A 20257-nucleotide genomic window follows, 5' to 3' on the forward strand; every position below is an offset into this window, starting at 1 on the left:
CTCTACAAAACTATTTTGTTTGAACTTTGAATCTGTTGTCTGGGTCTTGCTTCTTGATGCCTACACACTGAATCGGAATGTGCTCCTGGAGTGGTATCTCTTCCACATCTTTTTGTCCTTATACTTTCACCCACCTCAGACCAGCTCTGAACTTTCTCCAGTTTGCGAAGTGTAAAAGGTGCAGATGTAGCAGATTTCCTTTCCTTTGGAAAGACTGAAATTCTTGTCCCGTCTCCCCCTTACTTCTTTGCGGTGCATGGATTCAGAAGAGTTGCACTCCTCTTTATAATGAAATGCACCAGAGATAGCGTAGTGAGGATCAAATACCGACATTTGCACATTACTGCCCTTTGCAGGTCTTGATGCCCAACATATGAGGGGTGACAAATGCCACAAGTAGAAAATTAAGTAATGTGGCATTCCAAAGTGGTTTCTCATTGAGTGGGAATATGAAAAGGAGGTACCAGGATACAAGTGGCTCCCTTTAGGTACCTCAGATGTTATATCCAGCTCGAGGAGTAGAACGGACTCTAAGAGAAGCCACCCCCCACACCCGCCATGTCCCCCCCCCCCCCAGTAGATGTCCAAAGCATTTCAAATAGTCTTGGGAGGATAGCTCAGGGGCAACGCGCTAGCCTTGGAAATAAGACAACGTGGAGCAACAGAGGTTCAATCCCCGGGTCCATGCTTAGAAAATGCTGGGTATTAAGCACGTTATAAATAACCAATTATAATTATAAATCCAGTCTGTGTCTTGGGAAAGATTTTTCAAAGATGAGAAATTTGTGGAGGCTGGTACCCATTAGAAGAACAAGTTACTTACCAACTGTAACGTTCTTTCGATTGGATGTTCCTCCCACGTATTCCTCATCTTAGATATATCCTTACCTTCAGCTTTGCTGCTTCGGAAATGTTTTCTCTCTCTCCACCAGAGGGCGCTCCACTCGAGGCAGCAGCGGCGATGTCCCTCGGCGGCATCCGTCGAGTGTCGATGTCACCCGTAGTAGAATTGCCTCGAGCACGCCCATTGGCATCAGTTCTGTTGTTTCGTGCATCAGAGCCCATGTACTATAAACAAAGGCGTGACTCTTATTGACCCAAACCTTGAAAGAATTTAGGGTGTAAACCACGTAAACTGTACTGTGGGTTTAGGATGGGAGGGTCGATGAGGAATACGTGGGAGGAACATCCAATTGAAAGAACGTTACAGTTGGTGAGTAACTTTTTCTTGGAATGGATTGTGTCCTCCCACGTATTCCTCATCTTAGATAGACTCCCAAAGCAGTTTTCTATTGGAGGCGGGAGTACAGATGCCTTTTAGTCATGTACCAATGTAGTACAGATTTGGCAAATAGACCTCCGTGAGAGGTAGTTGAGTCCAAAGCATAATGTTTGATAAAAGTATGCAGGGGTGACCATGTGGCTGCTGCACAAATGTCTTGTACAGGGACACCCCTCTTAAGTGCTGTTGATGTTGCTATGCCCCTAGTTGAATGGGCTCTTAAGCCTTCAGGGGGATCTTTTCCAGCTAGCCTATAACACTCTGTTATGGCGAAGATTATCCATCTTGATAATGTTTGTTTGGTTACAGCTAGTCGCAATTTACGGCCAGTGTATCCCACAAATAGTTGGTCACACTGACGAATTTTTGACAATCTTGAGATGTAAAAGCTAAGATCCCTTCTGGGATCTAGCCTATGTAGTCTTCCCTCTTCCTTACTTGTGTGAGGAGGAGGATAGAAGGCAGGTAGAATTATTTTCTGTGACAGATGAAAGTTTGAAACTATTTTTGGCAGAAAAGAGGGTTTAACTCGAAGGACAACTTTATCTTTATGAAAGATGGTGTGAGGAGGACCACTCGAAAGTGCCTGCAACTCACTTACTCTGCGGGCTGATGTCAATGCAATTAGAAGTAAAGTTTTTAATGTAAGAAGGCTTAACGGGCAAGAATGTAAAGGCTCAAATGGTGCACATATCAGAAATTTAAGTACCAAATTTAAATCCCACACAGGAACTTGAAAAGGTATTGGTGGAAAAACATTGTTTAAACCTTTTAGAAATTGTATTATTAAAAGGTATTTTAAAATAAGATCTTTCTTCTGATGAGCACTTGAAGATAGATAGCGCTGCTACATATCCTTTTATTGTCGTAACCTGGAGCCCCAGATTAGCTAAATGTAACAGAAAAGATAACACCATTGGAATATCACATTCAAAGGGATCCACATTCTTATCCCTGCACCAGTTACTGAACTTGTTCCAACGACACCGGTACAAAGATTTTGTTGCTGGCAACACCTCCATAACATCATCCGGAAGGTCCCAATCCTTGTACCTCAACCTCTCAGAAGCCATGCGTGAAGGTTGAGTATGTTGGCCTATGGATGGAGAACGTGACCTCCCTCTTGCGAGAGAAGATCATCACTTTTTGGAAAACGTATTGTAGGGCAGATGGACATGTCGAGAAGGTCCAGGTACCACGTTCTCCTGGCCCAATCCGGGGCAATTAGGATCATGGTTTTCCTGAACTTTCTTAACCTCCTGATTACCTGAGGGATAACAGGGACTGGAGGGAACACATATAGAAGAGGAAATTCCCACTCTACTACAAATGCCTCTCGGGGGAAATTCCCTTGAGCAGTACAGTTTGCACTTCCTGTTGCGAACAGATCCACTTGAGGGGTTCCCCAAAGGGTGAAGATCTCTTGAAGGACTTCCTGAGCTAGTTCCCACTCATGGGAGACTATGCTTCACCTGCTCAGAGCGTCCGCCGCTGTGTTTTGCTCTCCCGCTAGATGAATGGCAGATAGAGAGATCCCTTCTTGTATTGTCCAAAACCAGAGCTGCATTGCCTCTCTGCACAGTGGCAGTGACCCTACTCCTCCTCTCTTGTTGAGGTAGTACATGGCCACTGTGTTGTCCGTCATTATCAGGACATTCTTTCCCCGTACAGAGGGCAGGAAGGCCTTCAGAGCTAGTCTGATCGCCCTCAGCTCTAATAGGTTGATGTGTAGTCTGGACTCGATGGAGACCAACGACCGCTGATTGTCAGATCGTTGGTGTGGGCTCCCCACCCCCTGAGTGAGGCGTCCGTCACTACAGTGATCTCCGGTCATGGTTGCCAAAAAGATTGTCCCTTGAGGATGTGTTCCTTGCAAGCCCACCATTGTAGATCCTGAGCTACCCTGGTTGGAACTTGTAAAAGATCTGTCATTTCCCCTGAAAATTGGGATCATTGAGTCCTGAGGGCCCATTGAAGGGATCTCATCCTCAACCTGGTTTCTGGCACCAGAAATATGCAGGATGCCATGAGGCCGAGCAACCTGAGAAAATCGAAGGCCGGTAGATACTGGGCATTCTGGAATTTTGTCACCATCTGCAGAATGTGGTAAGATCTCTCTTCGGGAGGCGAGGCTTTGCCCGAAGAAGTATCCAAGACTGCTCCTATAAACTGGAGCTTCTGTGATGGTATCATGTTTGACTTTTTTAAATTCAGAGAAAACCCTAGTTTGTGAAGGAAGTGTCAAGTCTTGGATAGATGATCCTGGGCTTGTTCTGGAGAACGTGCCCTGATCATCCAATCTTCCAAATAGGGGTGGTTGTGAATCCCCCCTCTTCTGAGACTCGCTGCCACTATCGCCATCAACTTGGTGAAAACTCTTGGGGCGGAGGTCAACCCGACTGGCAGAACTCGAAACTGATAGTGAGAGTTACCAATCGCGAACCTCAGGTACTTTCTGTGCTTGAGATGGATTGGCACATGTAAGTAAGCATCCTGAAGGTCCAATGATACCAACCAGTCTTGAAGTTGGAGAGCCTGAAGGATCTGAGAAAGAGTGACCATCTTGAACTTGTCCTTCCTGAGGAACTTGTTCAAGTTTCTCAAGTCCAAGATGGGTCTCAGTCCTCTGTCCTTCTTTGGAATGAGGAAATATGGGGAATACCAACCCTCGTTCCTTTCCGCTACAGGTACATGTTCTATTGCACCTTTCTGTAGCAGGGTCAAAACTTCCTGCAACAGGAGCGGGTCTGGATTTTTGGTAGAGTTGTATTCCGGTGGGTGATTCTGAGGTTTCTTTAGAAAGGGAAGGCAGTAACCTTGGTATACTGTTTCCAGCGCCCAAGCATCTGAAGTAATGCCCCGCCATTCTTTCAGATGCTGTGAGATTCTGCCTCCCACTGGGGTCTTGTGAGTCAAAACCTAAGAGTGGTTTTGCGGCAGCTCCAGCAGCGGCTGAAGGAACAGATGCCGTTGCTGGGGCAGATCTAGCACCTCTTCCTCGCCCTCGAGGAAATTTTCTTTGCCCTCGTTGATTGGCCTGTCCCCTTCCTCTCCCAAATGAGGAGTAAAAAACAAAAGGGACGACCCCTCCAGGAAGATGAGCCTGTGTAGGGGCGTTGCTGAGGTTGTCTTATAGCGTCAATAAGTGACTTTGCCGCTGCCTTGGAGGTCTGCAGCTTCTCCAAACTTTCATCTGCCTTGCTGCCAAACAACCTCGTGCCATCAAATGGCATATTAAGAAGTCTACATTGAACATCTGGTGCGAAACCCGACTTCCTTAGTCACGCAAATCTGCGTAGCACTGCGCTAGAGGCCATGGACCTGCTGATACTGTCAGCAGTGTCCAAACCTGCTTGAAGGCATTCTCCCGAAGCCTCCTTCCCATCCTTAATTATGGATAGGAAACCAACACGTTCCTCTCCTTCCGGGATATGTTGAGCTGCCGCTGACATGCAGTCCCACAGAGTATAAGTGAATCTAGCCAGCGTACAAGATACATGGTGGACTTTAGAGCCATGCTCCCTGATGTAACGACCTTTTTCGACCATGTATCTATCTTTTTGTCATCCCTATCAGGGGGAATTGTGGGGTATGCAGCATTTTTTGTTGATGTGGCTGCCTGAACTACCAGGCTCTCAGGAGCAGGACGTTTACTCAAATACTCTGGGTCTTGCCACATATTTTATTCACTGCTGGAATAGATTCCGGTCTTTCCCAAGCAGCATTTACTCTCCCTTGCAGGGCAATATGAAAGGGAAGTATGGGGTCTGGGTGAGGGCCTCCTGACAAAATATCTGTCATATCATCATCCTGGTATACAGGTGAATTCCTACCCCATCCCATAAACTCTTACTTTATTCATAAGTTTTCTGTAACCCAAATCAGCATGTTCTGCTGGATCTGGTCTTTCAAATTCATATTCAGGGGACATATCTACTCCACTTGCAGACTGTAAACATTCATACAAATCCTGCATTTTTGATTCAGGATTGATTAATTCCTCTGGAACATCTCTTGTACCATATTTTACCCCTGCTGATGAAACCTCAGGTTCATTTCGTTCTTCATCCTCTTCGTTTCCTGATGACATTTCTCCATATACAGCTGACATAGTTTGGAAAAAGTCATGTCTGCTTTCAGGGTGAAATACTTTCTCAGGAATATGTTTCAACCCTGTAGTTGGTGTCGACGTCGACAGAAGCGTCGATGGCGTTGAAGTCGTGGCCGTTACCTTCGATGTTGTCGAGGTATTCTTCGATGTTTTCGAAGGCACCACAAATGCTGTCGAAGGAATCTACGAGGCAGTCGATGTTATCAAAGGGGTCTTCGAAACACTCGACGCCGTCGAAGAAGTCTTCGAGGTTGTCAATAAAACACTCAACGTGACTTTTTTCGGCTGGGTCGTCCACCCTTTATACTCGACAGCCTTCAACAGAGGCTTCGAAGATGTTTTCGTTGAGGTCTTTAATGACGCATCAACGTCTAAAGTCTTTTTCTTAAAGTCTGTCTTTTTGGGTGTCTGGGAAGAGTCCCTAGAAGACACCCTCGACAATTTCTTGTCTGATTTTCTAGTTTTAGACCTTCCTCTGTCACTTCTTTTGTGAGTAGAGGCATGACCTTCAACAGACATTTTTGAGGGGGTCTGGGCCGCGTTCTCAAAAATTGTCATCATCGACTTTCTAAATGCTTCCCACCTTTTAGGGGAGTCATGTTTAGTTGGACAAGTAATAACTTCCTCTGAAGTCAAAGAAGAAGGAGATCGGTGTCGTCTCTTCTTCACCTTTTTAGACGAAGAAGAAGAAGAGGACTTCCTTGATCTACTCCCCCAACGCCAGTTTACCTCATCTTTCTTTCAAGGCCTTATGGGTCATGGATTGGCACGAACCGCAGTCGTCGATCCAATGTTCGGACCCGAGGCACCAGAGGCAGTTACGGTGAGGGTCGGTCAGCGACATTTTTCTTCCACACCTTAGACATTTCTTAAACCCCGTTTTCGGTGTAGATGGGTTTGAGGAAGATGACATAATTTGCTTATGACTGAAGCGCTGTTTTATTTCGATCCGAAGCGAAGCTAACGGAAAAACGGAACTGAGGCAATTATACTACGGATGACGTCGACGGATGCCGCCGAGGGACATCGACGCCGCCCCCTCGAGTGGAGCGCCCTCTGGTGGAGAGAGAGAAAACATTTCCGAAGCAGCAAAGCTGAAGGTAAGGATATATCTAAGATGAGGAATACGTAGGAGGACACAATCCATTCGAAATATTGTTAACTAATCTACTGGAATAGTCACACTTTCAATACAGTGGAATGATCAGAGTTGAAAGCTTTTAAAGTGTTTTGTTTATTTGGATATATAAGGAAGAAAGGCTTATTTTAGTCACTTGTGCGTGTGCTTAACTTCTTGCTTGTCTTCAAGGTGTTCTGACGTTTTCCTCAGCAAACCCTATCTATGTCTCACTAGGAACAAAACTCATATGTGACGAGCCCTTTTGATCCCAAAGGTGACGCTGCTGCCAAAGTGACCCTTTTTTCACCCTAGGTCAGTGTCCTGTGTCCAGCCATGTCAGTTAATGTCTCGTATAAATGGTGTCCCTACCACAAGCAAGATACCGAAAAAAGGATGATTATGAACCTCATAAATGATCTGTGGGATATAAAAGCTAAGTAACATGCATAACACAAACAGCACAAAAACTACATATGATAACATTTTGGAGGCCCAAACAGTAGTCATTATCAACAAAGCATACAGGTGAAGAATTACATCTTTAATGTGCAATTCTAAGGAATCTGAAATGTGCATAATTAAAGAGGAGGCGGGGTAATGACAAAGTAGCAACTTCCTACAAACTGGTCAGACATACTATACCCCCTAAGGGAATTTGGCACATATTCTGAAAAGTAGACCGTACACAACTCATTTATCAGCGCCAGTGGTAAATGACATATATAGGGTTTGTTTAATATAGGGAGACCAGAATACCACCCAAAGCTCTAAATCTCAACGTGGGACACATTTTGCATGTGCCAACTCAAGCTGAGCACAATGACATATGGTTCAAGCTTCTCTGATCTTCCTAAAAATAAATCGAAATGTAATCCATTTTTGGATTATTTCAAAATGCCTAGGCATTCAAAATGAGCCCACATGACCAAAACATATGGCACTCTTTAGCTTTTGGAATCAAGGCAACCTCTTCCTCCCATTTTTTGTGGTGCAAATGACTGTTGACCGATGAGTCGCTGCATGCTACCTCCTGTGGGGACAGTCAGCGTCTTGTGCAGATGAAGCCCAGCAGCCTCTGCCTGGCTCTGAAAGGACAGGCTCCTACTATTAGATACATATTGCATACCTGCTTGAGAATGCATGATATTTTCGAGAGTATGGGAACCCAAGGTCAAGGGGTAATGCATTTTGCTCCTTGGAACATGTTTAAGACCCTCCTGCCATGGGGGGTATCACGTTATTTCATCCCCAGGAGTTTTTTCGAAACTACATCGAAAAAACTCATTGAAATATAGAGGGGGATAAGAGGTTAGGTTATTAATATAGGGAAGAGGGGGCTTGAGGATTTGGTTGCTGCTCAAGCATGTTAACGTTTGCACCTAAATTGAAGCTTTGGATTTGTGCAAGTTAGCACGTTGTAAACTTTGTATGTCAGCAGTTACAGGATTTCTAACAAGAGCATTGAATTGAAGACTGAAATTCTTGAATATGATTTTTGCATACTAATCCACAATATTTGTAAGGTGTTAATTTATCGAATTGCCATTGCTGGGCATGCAATGTGTATTTTATCCAAAATTACGTGCTCCTGATTTTGTTACTTTGCATGCTCAATTGTTTTTAATGTGATGTTTTATGGAATATGTTTCTGAAATAAACTGAAACTAAACTGGAGTAGCAGAAAGAGAAGAAAAGGAGTCCAAGACCACTAGATAGAGCAAAATATTTAAGGCTAGCCTTGCAAGAGACATGGCCGTCCTATGAGCTTCCCATCAACCGAGGGCCATCCTCCCAGCAAAAAGTGATAAAGTGAGTGAACGAACGAGAGTGTGAGAGAATGACTGGGCAACCACTGCCCAGAAAGAGGGTAACTTCAGACATTGGGCAGCCTGGGTTCTTAGAGTTGGTTATTCCCTATGTTCTCACTTGGGCAATTATGTTCTTAACATAAAATAAAACAAGGATGTGATAATTTCCAAAATGAGGGAGAGAGACCGAGAGACAGAGAAGAAAAACGAAGCGAAGGTAAAGAGAAGAGAGCTGAGACTAACGAGAGACAAAGGGCCCTATCACGAGTTGGGTGCTAAATGGGCTGTTTTACCTCCAGCTTTTTTTCTGGAGGTGAAAATCCATGTTTTCAGTGGTATTCCTGCCGGCCGTATTAGCGTGCAGTATTAGCGCCGAAAATGCTCCATTGGATCCAATAGAGCCAATGGGGATTTACCTTGAATGCTCAACCCATGATCTGGCGGTAATACTGCCGGACCAGTGGGTGCTAAGGCTATTACTGTCGGCCGGTATTAACGCTGGGATACAGCCCAACTCGTGATGAGGCACAAAGAGATAGTGAGAGATCTAGATATAAATGTCAATTTCAGTTATATTCTACGGTGGTGTGGTGAGGTGATGCAATGTATTCACTTTCAGACACAAATTAGCATCAGGTGAATAATGGCAGGCTTCCAGTCATCAATCAATGTGTGTTACTTTGTAAAAGTTGCAGCAGAGTGACAAAGATTAATTCTCAAATGGCTCCCCACAGCAGAAAATACGAGTTTCCTTTTGGGGGCTAATTTACATGTCAACATGCTGTCTAATGATATTCTTCATGGTACCATCTATGATTACTACTTTCAACAAAAGAGAGAGTGACCTGGATTATACTGCGAGAGTTACATGGGTCAGCAAAACTATAAAATACACATCAAAAGAGCCCTGTCAGTTAGGGTGAGCACTGTGATGAATCAGGGGGTGATCATCCCAAAAACCCTGGCCTGGGACCCTTCTCAGGTGGCCTGGGAAAAGCAGGCGCTTCCTGATCCGGACCCTACGGGTGGTGTTCTGCGGGAGGATCATTTCGGAGGGTACTCAGGTCAGGAGAATTGGGAGAACCCTCTAACCAACTTCCCTAATGATCCCACAGTCTTAATGGCCTATTGTTGATTTTATTTATTTTATTGTTAATTTATAACGTGCTTCATACCAGCGAGTGACATCTAAGCGCAGGATCGGGATACGAACCTGTGTTGCACCGCGTTGTCTTGCTTCCAAGAAAACACATTGCCACAGAGCTATCCTTCCTCCCCAATTGTAGAATTGAAGCCTTTGATGTAAAAAGGAACAGGAACATTGCAGACTTCGGTCCCATTGTCCTCTAGGTACTGGGACAAGGAAGAGGAGTGCAGAGGTGCAGAACTGTAGTATGCAGTCTAGTGGTTCTAATGACCCACAACTGAGCGGGACTTTTAAATATTTAAAGTCTCTTCAGGTTCAGGTCATTATGGAAGAAGTAGAGAGCAGCAGTGGGAGCAGCAGTAGCTGAACGAAGAAGACGCTGGAACCACTGCTGTAGTTGCAGCGGGAAGCAGCGCCGAGAGAGCCGTGGAAGTGGGGACACTCAAGTACAGAGGATGCAGAGTGGGAAGCAGTGCTGTTACTTGCTGTCCCATAGGAAAAAGAAGCTATCCTGGTATGGCGTCCTACTGCGGTGATTGGCGCTCACCAGAGTATGCAAGGAGTCAGACAGGCTTCCTTGCCTTAAGGCGTGGGAGTGTGACCGGAGCTGTCAGACACCCAGGACCTTATGAGGGAAGAATAAGTTGCAGTAGCAGTGGGTCGAATGGACACGCATGGAAAGACCGGCGAGTTGGCCTTCATTGGGTGACCCCGGGGTGCTTGGCAATAGACCGCTGGCTGCCTTCAATGCTTCTAAATACCGAACTAATGAAATACAGCATTATTGGCATGATACCAATATTAAGAGAAAGCGAGTGAAGAAAGATGGTAACCATGATTGCCAAAGTAAAGAGGGGGCAATATTTGTACAAGATAACAACCAACATTGCCTAAGCCAAAGAAGGGCAATATTAAATAAAAGGGGAAACCGCTTTCCTAGAAAGAGAAACTTGAATAAGAGACATTACCAACAGTTAACCAGTGTGGTAGAAGGAACTCACAGGTGGAAGGAGAGAAGCCCTCCTTGTAGCAAGTACCAAGGGGTAGAGGAGCATAACCTGCTGTGCATGTGGCAAACAAATCAGTGGAACAAACAGTATTAATGTGATGTACCCTTATGAAGGAAGTTGAGAATCTCAATGTTGTTGAACGTCAAAGACTTTTCTAAAGTTTGAAGTAAGCCTCACCACACAGTACTTGTAGGAGGAGGAGGAGGAGGAGTTTTATCCTGGCAGGTGAGTATGCCAGGAAAGGGACTATTGCTGGATAGTCCTGGCAGGTTAGTGGACCAGGAAGAAGACATTGAAGTACTGCATTGTGGTCGAAGGTTGTGGTGGAAAGAAAGCGGCAAGCCCACTAATGTGTTGTAATAAACTATGGTAAAACCATTCTGACAAAATATAGTTGCTTATGAAGAAGAAATGTGAAAGTAGTTGTTCTTCAAAGACGAGAGGTTATATTTCAAAGTGACTACAAGTGTGAAGACAAAGGGCATCGTTATAACTCTGTCAGTAGGCGTGTCGATAAAACTGGCAGGCTGCCGCCGGAGTTGTGATTTTTTTTCCCGCCCGCCAGGTCAGGCCTGGTGGGCGGGACGTCCGCCGCCCGCAGACTCAGAGTGTGCCGGTCCGGTAACAACTGTGCCAGTAGGCTTAACGGCACCGGTGTTACCGGATCGGCATACTCGTAATGAGGCCCAAAGTCTTTATGGTTCATTAAGCAAAAGCTTGTATAAACTTTGGACAATCATTTTGAAAAGTGATAAATCGCATTTAGCACTAACTCAATCCAAGTGCCAAGTGAAAGGAACTTTGTGTTGCATTTGAAACAGAACCTCGCTATTGAAAAGATCTTTCTTAATTGGAACCTTGAGATGGAAAATCCTGCATTAATCTTGGGGAAGGGGATCCAACCATGGTTACAAGGATCCATGTTTACAAAGTATATGTTTGAATATAATTGTTATTTTGTTGAGTTTGAACAGCCATATGATACCTGTATGATTTTGTTGTATGTATAAGAGTGAGGGACAGATGCCTTTTGATATTAGAGTGTTTTCCTTTAGTCTTAGTTTGACAGGCAGGGAAATCCTCATTAGGTTAGGGAAAGTGATGCGTTTTTCTCACCCTTATTATTTAATAAAATGGCTAGTTGTGAGAAAATTCTATATACCTTTCGCCTCGCATTTCTGACCCCTCGCAGTACCTAATGAAGAATAGTGGAAGAATATCTATTCCCCAAGTTCCTAAGCAAATTACTTCTTTCACATAAAATATCCCTAATTAAATAAAAAATGTATTCATAATACAGACATGTAAATAGAATGTGTGATTAAAAACATGTCATGTTTAAAATAACCAAAGTGACCATATGCAATTAATAAGAACGCCACAATATGTCATGGAGTTAGAAAAATATCTCTACAATACATGTTACACAGTACAACCAATACAACCTCAGTGTGAAAATCAAGAGCCATTTCATAAAAACACCACAATATCCACTAAATTAGAGAACACTGTAGTTTTAAGTATTGAGAGGTGGGTCAGCAAAAAGATCTTGCATTGCATTCAAATTAGCAGACCCTTACATGCGCCCGACATGTTTCGCTCCCACGAGAGGATGACGGGACCTTCCTCAGGGGCAACAAATGTTGAGTGGCATGTGATACCGATCTCTCTAAGTGAGGGGTACCATTTTGCAAGTGACAATGTACTTTTTATATACACTTTAGGCCAACAACTCAGGCCCACAACAACAAGATCATATGTGGGTGGTCAAGCTAACATGGGTACCGAATTAATCCAAGCATGGTGGCTCGTACACCACATGGATTTAATTGAAGTGTTTAAACACAGTGATTGTAGGCGTACCAAAGAGTTGCTGTGAAGATTGCTACAGCGAGTGGAGACAAGTTGTCAGACTCTTCTCACGCAATGCTACCTCATGGGTCAAATCCTTCTTAGCTGATTGAACCCCCAGAGTAACCATAGGGAAGGAAGCTGCGGATCCCATTCCGGTTCCTCTATGCGTCCCACAGGGCTCTTGGCTTTTGCCTACGTTCTACAATGCCTACACCAAGTTACTTTTTGCTGCCTTGGACGCTATGGGTGCCATCTACACAAATTCCGCCGATGACACAGATCCTGATCCCCATCTCAGGTATCTACGAGCAAGACACAATCCTAATAAATGAAATCCATGCCATCATACAAAATTGAATGGCAACCAAAAGTCTTTGCCTCAATGATGAAAAGACGGAAATCCTCATTGTAGGTGCCCCGTCCAAAATCAAACCCCTCCATTCAGACTACACCTCCCTCATCACTGATGGTACGCCATCCCTATTCTTAACCAAGTCAAAACATCGGGTGTTTACTTGGACTCAAACCTTACCATGACCAAGCATATCAACACCCTCACCAGCTCCACCGCCTACACAGCCAAACTTACAGCTCGCAAATTCTTAACAACACAAAACTGTATCACCCTCTCTTGCGCTTTAATTTTGTCAAAATTGGATTACTGCAACGTACTACTATTAGGCTCTTCTCAATCCAACTTAGCAAAGCTCCAACTCTTACAAAACAAAGTGCTAAGAGAAACACTTGGCATCAAAAAATTTGACCATATCTCCAACACAAGAAGAGATGCGCACTGGCTGCCCATCAAGCAAGAATACTATTAAAAACCGTCTGTATTAAATACAAATGCCTAGCCAAAAAGGCCCCCTCCTACCTCAACAATACAGTAACTCCCAAATCTGCATCAAGAGCCCTGAGATCGAATAACTTGTCCCAACTCCGAGTCCAACGTTTTAAACTCACGACAGCAGAAGGCAGCAGCTTTCTGGTCCTTGCACCTAAATCATGGAACTCCATCCCAGTTGCTCTAATAAACAAACCTTCCTATCCCAACTTCAAAAAATCCCTAAAGACCTGGCTATTCAACAAATATTAACATTATCTGCCCAAGGCCGCTAGTTCTACATTAAACTCAGCATCCCAGACCACAAGGATGGACAAGGACCAGGGGGACAGAACCACAATGTGTCTTGTGCTTGTAGAAGGTCTTGGTGCTCATCAGGGTCGAGTTGGTTTCAGGGCACTTTGCAGCTTCTGCAACACAGTTTAAGATGGGGGACAGCTACGGGTATCAGGTGGCAGGCAGTTCGGCGAGCGAGGCTGGATGGGCGGCTGCAGGCTGGCCTAGATGGTGGCTTGGGGTGAGGAATCGCCTCAGTGCTTGTTGGCATGTCTGAAGCAATGGTTGAGCCGTCTCGAACGACATTGGTGACTGGGGCCTGACAACAGTCAGTGGTGCAGTCGCTTGCAGATCGAGGCGCTCTACTTGCTCGAAAATGTTCTTTAAAGCTGCCGCTCATTGATGCTAGTCGATGCAATCCTCCTGGCTTCTTCACTGTGATTGTGTCATCCTTTAAGGCGGACGGCCCACATCTGAGGAGGGGGGGGGGGGTTACAAGCACTGGCCCTGTCCTGGGTTTGGTTCAGAGACTCTCTAGCTCTTCCCACCTAGGAACCTTGCTTCCAGAGTGCACGCTGTGTGCTGGGTGGGTACCAGTTCTGCAGCTGCTTGGAGGGTCCTCTGGATTCAGTATCTCCCTCTGTCCCCTAGGAGATGTTTAGGGGAGGGATCTTGCTTCCCCCTTGGAAATCCTGGCCTTCATTCACTGGCAGAAACTGTAAGGCAGATAGTACCTCCAGCCAAAGTCCAAATGAGTTCTTCTTGTTACTCCTTGCAAGGTCTTCAGATGATCTGCCCAAAATAGGGGCTGAGCCCTCTTTTAAAGCCAAATGGGCCACAGTGATTGGTGTATGCTAAGCCTACCTTAATGAACCAATCCTGGATCCCCACCAACAATCTCCTGTATGCATGAGGTCATAACCAGAATGCTTTGCAACAGAAAGGGTAAAGGGGTGAAAACAACATGTAGTACTCAGTCCCACCCATCTTCATGTCTGTTGTGGATCAAAGGGTCTCTCTGGTTAATTGAGCTCTCTGTGGTTCCTGATTAAAGCAGCAGGTCTCCCTTGAAGCTGTGGCGAGAACATACTTTCTGTCTCCATCAAATCACATCACATACTCCTGCCCTCTGAATAGGGTCCTCTGCGGGGGTTGCCCAATGTAGACACATGGACCAGACATGACAGCTCACTGTCATTGATACTTTAGGACGGGAGCTGGCTTCAGGTTTACACAGTGCATATGAAAGGGGTTTTGGAGTTTCCTGTCTCCTTTGTTTTAGCCTCTGCAGCCATGCCCTATGTGGGCCTCTTTCAAGGATACTCTATTAGTATGTTAATTGTGTTAATTGCCGCCACCATCTGCAGAGGGTAAACAAAAGGCGGATCCATGGAGCCTTTCATAGTTAATTGGGCTGGCCATGGCAGGAGGAAGGTTTTGGCCCTCCCCCTTCTGAGATGCATCATGTACTCCACCTGTCAGATCCCAACTAAATATGACAGGGAGGACTGCGCCTGTAGGCTGTGTCCACCCAAGGTACACAGGCCTATATGTATGTCCTGCAGTGAGCATAGGAAAATGTTTGCGGATTAGCTCCACACATTTTCCAGAGGTTGATCTACCATCATTCAATTTCATATAAAAAAATTTAAAAGGCCCAGATGAGCGCACACCCACTGGGCGGATGGTCGAATTCCTCACAATATGACTCGTAAAATACTGTATACCCACCTTAAAAATTGAGATAGTAATCCTGTAAAGTTTAGGGGATAGAAAAAACACCTCACATTTAAAAATATGTATATGAATAGACAAATTTTCAAAGGAAACCGAGGAGAGGATGGGTGGTGAACAGAGACTGGCTACCAGGTGTGTGAAAAGGAATATAAATGGTTGCAACAACATGGTGATTTTCTAAAGATTCTGCTAAGCTACAAAAGAAAATGTTTTTTTTATTGTTAAACAAATTGTTCCTGGTCCTCACCGATGGCTGCTAATGCTGAAGAAATGTATGGTTTGGAAGATGTGCAGGTGTGTGGATATCTGCAAGGATTTGAATGGGTAAGATAGTCTGTGCGCTTTTGTAGATATTAATGTATGCAGGATTGCCTGTATGCTTTGTGGCTGAAGGGGAAGAAGGATTGTGTAAATGAGAGCATTTGGGGGTGTGTGTGCATATCTGTGGGTTTAGTGTTGTAATAGTGTATATGTAAATCTGTGAGTAGAAAGGTGTGCAGGGCAAATTTCATAAAATCGTCCATGATTATGTAGCTTTAAATATGTGCAGCACTGTGGTGTTTGTGTGTGAGTTTTGAGCTCATTGTATGTATATATGCTTTGTTTTTCCCTATGTCCCCACAATAGTCGAACTGGTTTTGCAAAAGCGCCTTGATGCCTTAAAAAGTGCCACACACATCGTTGCAGTTGGAGAGATGGGTGTAGCAGTCATTCTTGGATCCGCTCAAGTAACATTACTGCCTTTTCTTAACTCACCACAAGAGTTTTAACTTGCTGTGCTATCTGGACTTTCTCCTCCTCCAATCTCCGAATGTCTTCCTTCACTTTCTCCAGCTTTGTCCAGATAGAGAGCTGTTGAGAGAAATCACAAGAGCTTAAACACTGGTGTATTGAGGCTGCGGGTCACAACGCTATCAACAAGGTGCAACTGCCAGCAACCCTATGTGTATGAGATGGATCATTGCAGTGACAAAATCATTTGGCCTACATGCAGGCATGGTGCAAGCATTATGGAGGCTAGGTGCTTGACTAGAGTGACGAACAGGAATATTTTCTTTTGGCACCTTTCCCTACATAGATTCATACAGGACCCACAGTTGTTTTGATTATTTTTTAACTCTGTCCTGACTTTCGGAGGCCAGTAAAGCCTTCTGCGTTACTTCCCTTTCCCATTTTGCTCATTCTTATGGGGAAACTGACTAGTGCCTAAGACTGTGCGTACTGAGAAACTTTGTCTGTCTTTTGGAATTCATGTATTTTTACAATGGCACACATCACCTTATAGTGAAGTGCAGTAAAGATACTTTGTACCTGTACAATTGTTTTCCTAATGGCTTTTTGGCTACTTTAACGATGTGCCTTAGACAAGCTGGTGGCAGCTGTGTGATTTTTACAATTTGTGAAATTTTTATCGTGAACTTTTGCATTTACCGCAAATGGCTAATAAGAGTGGCTATAACAAGAATGCGCCACAAGATTTCACTTGTTCCTTGGAGATCTTGTCCTTTGTCCTGCCTTCCCAGGTCAGGGAATGTCATATATGGTAACTCCTTTCCTGGTCAAAGCTGCTGATTTTACGATCAACTGGGCTTTCTGTGAGTGAGCCAGAGGAGTGGGCTGGGACTGTCTGGTCCCAGTCCACATCTTCTGGTGCCCAAAGGTCTGTTGTTGGATGATGTTATGACCAGTAGTTGTCCTGGATTGGACAATTCTGGGTTGTTTGAATGCTGCGGATCCTTAACATTTGTGGGCTTGGGCTAGCTCCCAGCCTGAATCTTGGACAGTAGGAGGGCTCCGGCAGCTATTCAACAGATCATTGTGGGAGCCAGGACTTCTACAAAGAGCAGCCTGCCGGTGACCCAAGAACAACACCTGCAGCGTACCAGCATTGACTCCAGTAATTGGTCTGGTGAAGCCTTGCACCTCTGCTTGATCTCCGAAGACCCTTGTTATGAATGGATATATTTATAACAGGCCTATACACAAGTGTATCACAAGCTTGTTGGCATTTCGACGCTTGGACCTGTGGGAATCAACCAGTCTCGACCCCATGTGCGCAGATCCATACCTTAGAAGCCTTCGGAAGTGTCCCTGGACCACCCAGTGCACTGACCAGCTCCCTTTTGGGCTACTACACTGCAGCCAACATCGTTCTGAGCAGATCCTTAGAACTTACAAGATCTTCAGTTTATGCCATCCTCTCCTCACATTTCACGACAAGGGAAGCGGTACTGGGGCTGCTTCTGTGTTCACCGCTGGAACATTGCCTGCCCATGGTGATCTCTGAGGGAACAATCTGAAGAATCTGCACTGCCTAAGTCTGCATCTGTTCTTCATTTCGGGGGTGGCTTCTTCAAGACGTAGCCTGGAACCATCTGGTGAGAACCACAACCAGCTCCCGACACGAAAAGAACCTCTGCACTTGCAATCCCTGAGCTTCCCTCACTCGAACCAAGGACATAGGTTTGTGTTCCCAGCAAATTCCAGAAGACATGCTGTGTCACCTGAAAGAATCGGAGTCAGGGGGGTAAGTAAATATACCTGTCTCTGTCTTCCTGCCTCTGATAGGATATAATTGAGTGTAGAGCCCCGTCCCTAAACTCCCTGTGGCCTGGCCTTTGGTCATCAAACATGGGCTAAGGATCCTTTTGTAGAACTTACCTTGGGTACAGGATAGAGAGGGGTACTTACCTGACTTGAAGTAAATACTTACCTTACTTTAAAGAACTTTCAAAGCACCACCACAGCTCACTGCATCAGTTTTGAAATGCCTTCCCTGAAGAAACCTTAGTTTAGAGCTTGTGACCTTTGGACACAGGCCCCATACATCTTAGGGCTGGACTTCATAAGATAGAGGGAATTGGGTTTGTGCTTCCATTAGCTATTCTAACTGTTCTCCTGCATTGTATCCACGGCCTGGAATATACATAGAGGCACCGGGCAGGTCTGTCCTCTGTCACCAATGTTAAACATACTGGCGTTGGCGCCGCTTGCAGTCTTTCTACGCTCTGAGTTTACAGATGCCAGGATATTGATAGATGGGACATGCCATTTGATCCGCTGTATGCGGATGACTGCCTTTTTTTATATGCATGACCCTGAATATAACCTCCCTATGGTGTTGGAAGTGTTAGATAATTTTGCAAAGCTCAATGGCATCTCTTTTAGTAAAGAGAAGTCCTGTATCTTCCCGCTTGCTGGACTCCACACTTGTGGTCTAGCAGTCCTCCCATGATTCGGGATCCGGTGGGAAACACGATTGTTTCGATAATTGTGGGTCAACATCTGGCACCAGGCTAGCCATATGCACGAGGATAACACAGTGCGCGCTGTCATGAACATTTGGAAGCGATTGCCACTCTCGATGATGGGGAGAGTTGCACTAGTCAAAATGGTGGTGTTGCCTTGTCTATTGTACTTCTTTGCTAATGTCATGTTCCTTATCCCGCGATCATTTTTTAAATCCCTGGATTCCCTTATAAATGGATTTCTTTGGGTCAGTAAGAGGCCTAGTGTTGCACTGTCTACGCTGAGGTTGTGGCATGAGGACGGTGGGGTCCAACTGCCATGGCTCGAGCTATACTACTTGGCAGCCCAGGCACATTACTTAGCTACTTGGTTGGCAGACGATGTAACGCCGGACACCTAACTGATGTGTGGCGTTATGAGACCGATCGTTCTTTAGGAGGCTCTGTGGATTGTGGATGGCGGTTTACCACATAGGACGTACATACTGGACCTGGGGAGGCTCATTTGGCATAGGATGAGAACGGTTGTGGGTTTAAGGTATGGATATTCCATAAATATTCCTCTATCTGCGAGCCTATGCGGGGCAAGGGTGACTTGTCCTTATTTCTGAAATGGGAAGGGCTGGGCCTTGACACACTGGCGGACACCTTTAAGGACGGGGTGTTTAGTTATTTTTTGGAGGTGGCGGATGAGAATGGGATAACCAAGGGACACTTCTTGGAGTACATGAGGCTTACTAACTTCGCGAAGATGCAGCGGCCCATATGGCCAGAGGAACCCAAGAGCGATGAGGTATTGTCCACGCTGTACAGCTTGGATAATGGGTGGAAACCTGTAACACGCATATATCAGAGTCTGCTTGCAGGTGCGAGTACTCGAGTTACACGAATCAGAGGGGCTTGGGAGGCAGACTTGGACTGTGTGCTAGAGGACAGGCAATGAGATGCGGCATTACTGTTTGCAAAAAAGGTCTCTAGGAATGCAAGATTTTGTCTGCTGCAGTTGCCTGTATAGGACGTACATGACTCCACACAAGATTGCACGCTTTAACAAACTGGTGTCCCCCAAATGCCTGTGGTGTGGAGGTAAGCCTGCGGAGTTCTTGCATATGTTCTGGCTGTGGCCGAAGGTGCACTCCTTCTGACTCCAAATCCAAACACACATTGGAGGTGGCATGGGTTTGCAGATACAAGTGGACCCCTATGGAATGCCAGTAGGGTGTTTACCCCCGCTCCTATACACCTAAGCATGTAGTTAAAGTTCTGTATCTGGTCTGCATTCTCGCAAAATGCAGAATTATCATGTCTTGGAGGGTGGGCGCGGCCCCTGCTACACTGTGTGGTGGAGAGATTGGTTGAGGTGGTCTACAATACGGATGGCGGAATGGTGCAGGGTCTTGAAGAGTGGTATGAATGAGTCCACTGCGAACTTAAAAGCATGGAAAGCTCTCTTGCAAGCGATGTTGCCCCTCTCTGACGATAAACCCCCTTGTGCGATTAATGGTACATGAACATCGGTCTATGGTATTGTTTACGCTGATTTGCCGATTAACTTAATATGCCTTGTGATGTGTGTTGTGCTGAATACCCATTATGCCATTTGTTTTTCGTGCCTATTATCAAGGATTGTGATTTTGTATGCCTAGGTTGCCCTATGAATTGGCCAATTGTCAGATTATATATGTTTATTTATGTTTATATTGTTGCTTTCTGTGCCTTACACAAAATCTCAATGAAAAGATTTTAAACAAACTGTTTTCCTGCATCTGATTACTCACCTTTTGAATACTGGTATTTATTGCATATGTAATCTTATTTCT

The 20257-nt window shown here is 45.1% G+C and overlaps 1 protein-coding gene across 4 annotated transcripts in view; it reads right to left on the reverse strand.

The window, feature by feature from the left end:
• The window catches only part of SARS2 (seryl-tRNA synthetase 2, mitochondrial), a 474855-nt gene that overhangs the window by 402863 nt on the left and 51735 nt on the right, over nt 1-20257 (reverse strand). For all 4 annotated transcript variants that reach the window (XM_069644221.1, XM_069644220.1, XM_069644222.1 and 1 more), the window contains one exon: nt 15946-16041. In XM_069644221.1, the coding sequence (XP_069500322.1) occupies nt 15946-16041 (96 nt within the window). The remainder of the gene's footprint in view (nt 1-15945; nt 16042-20257) is intronic.

This window comes from Ambystoma mexicanum, chromosome 2p (assembly GCF_040938575.1).
Source record: "Ambystoma mexicanum isolate Mex_15411 chromosome 2p, UKY_AmexF1_1, whole genome shotgun sequence".
In the NCBI taxonomy this organism is placed as follows: domain Eukaryota; kingdom Metazoa; phylum Chordata; class Amphibia; order Caudata; family Ambystomatidae; genus Ambystoma; species Ambystoma mexicanum.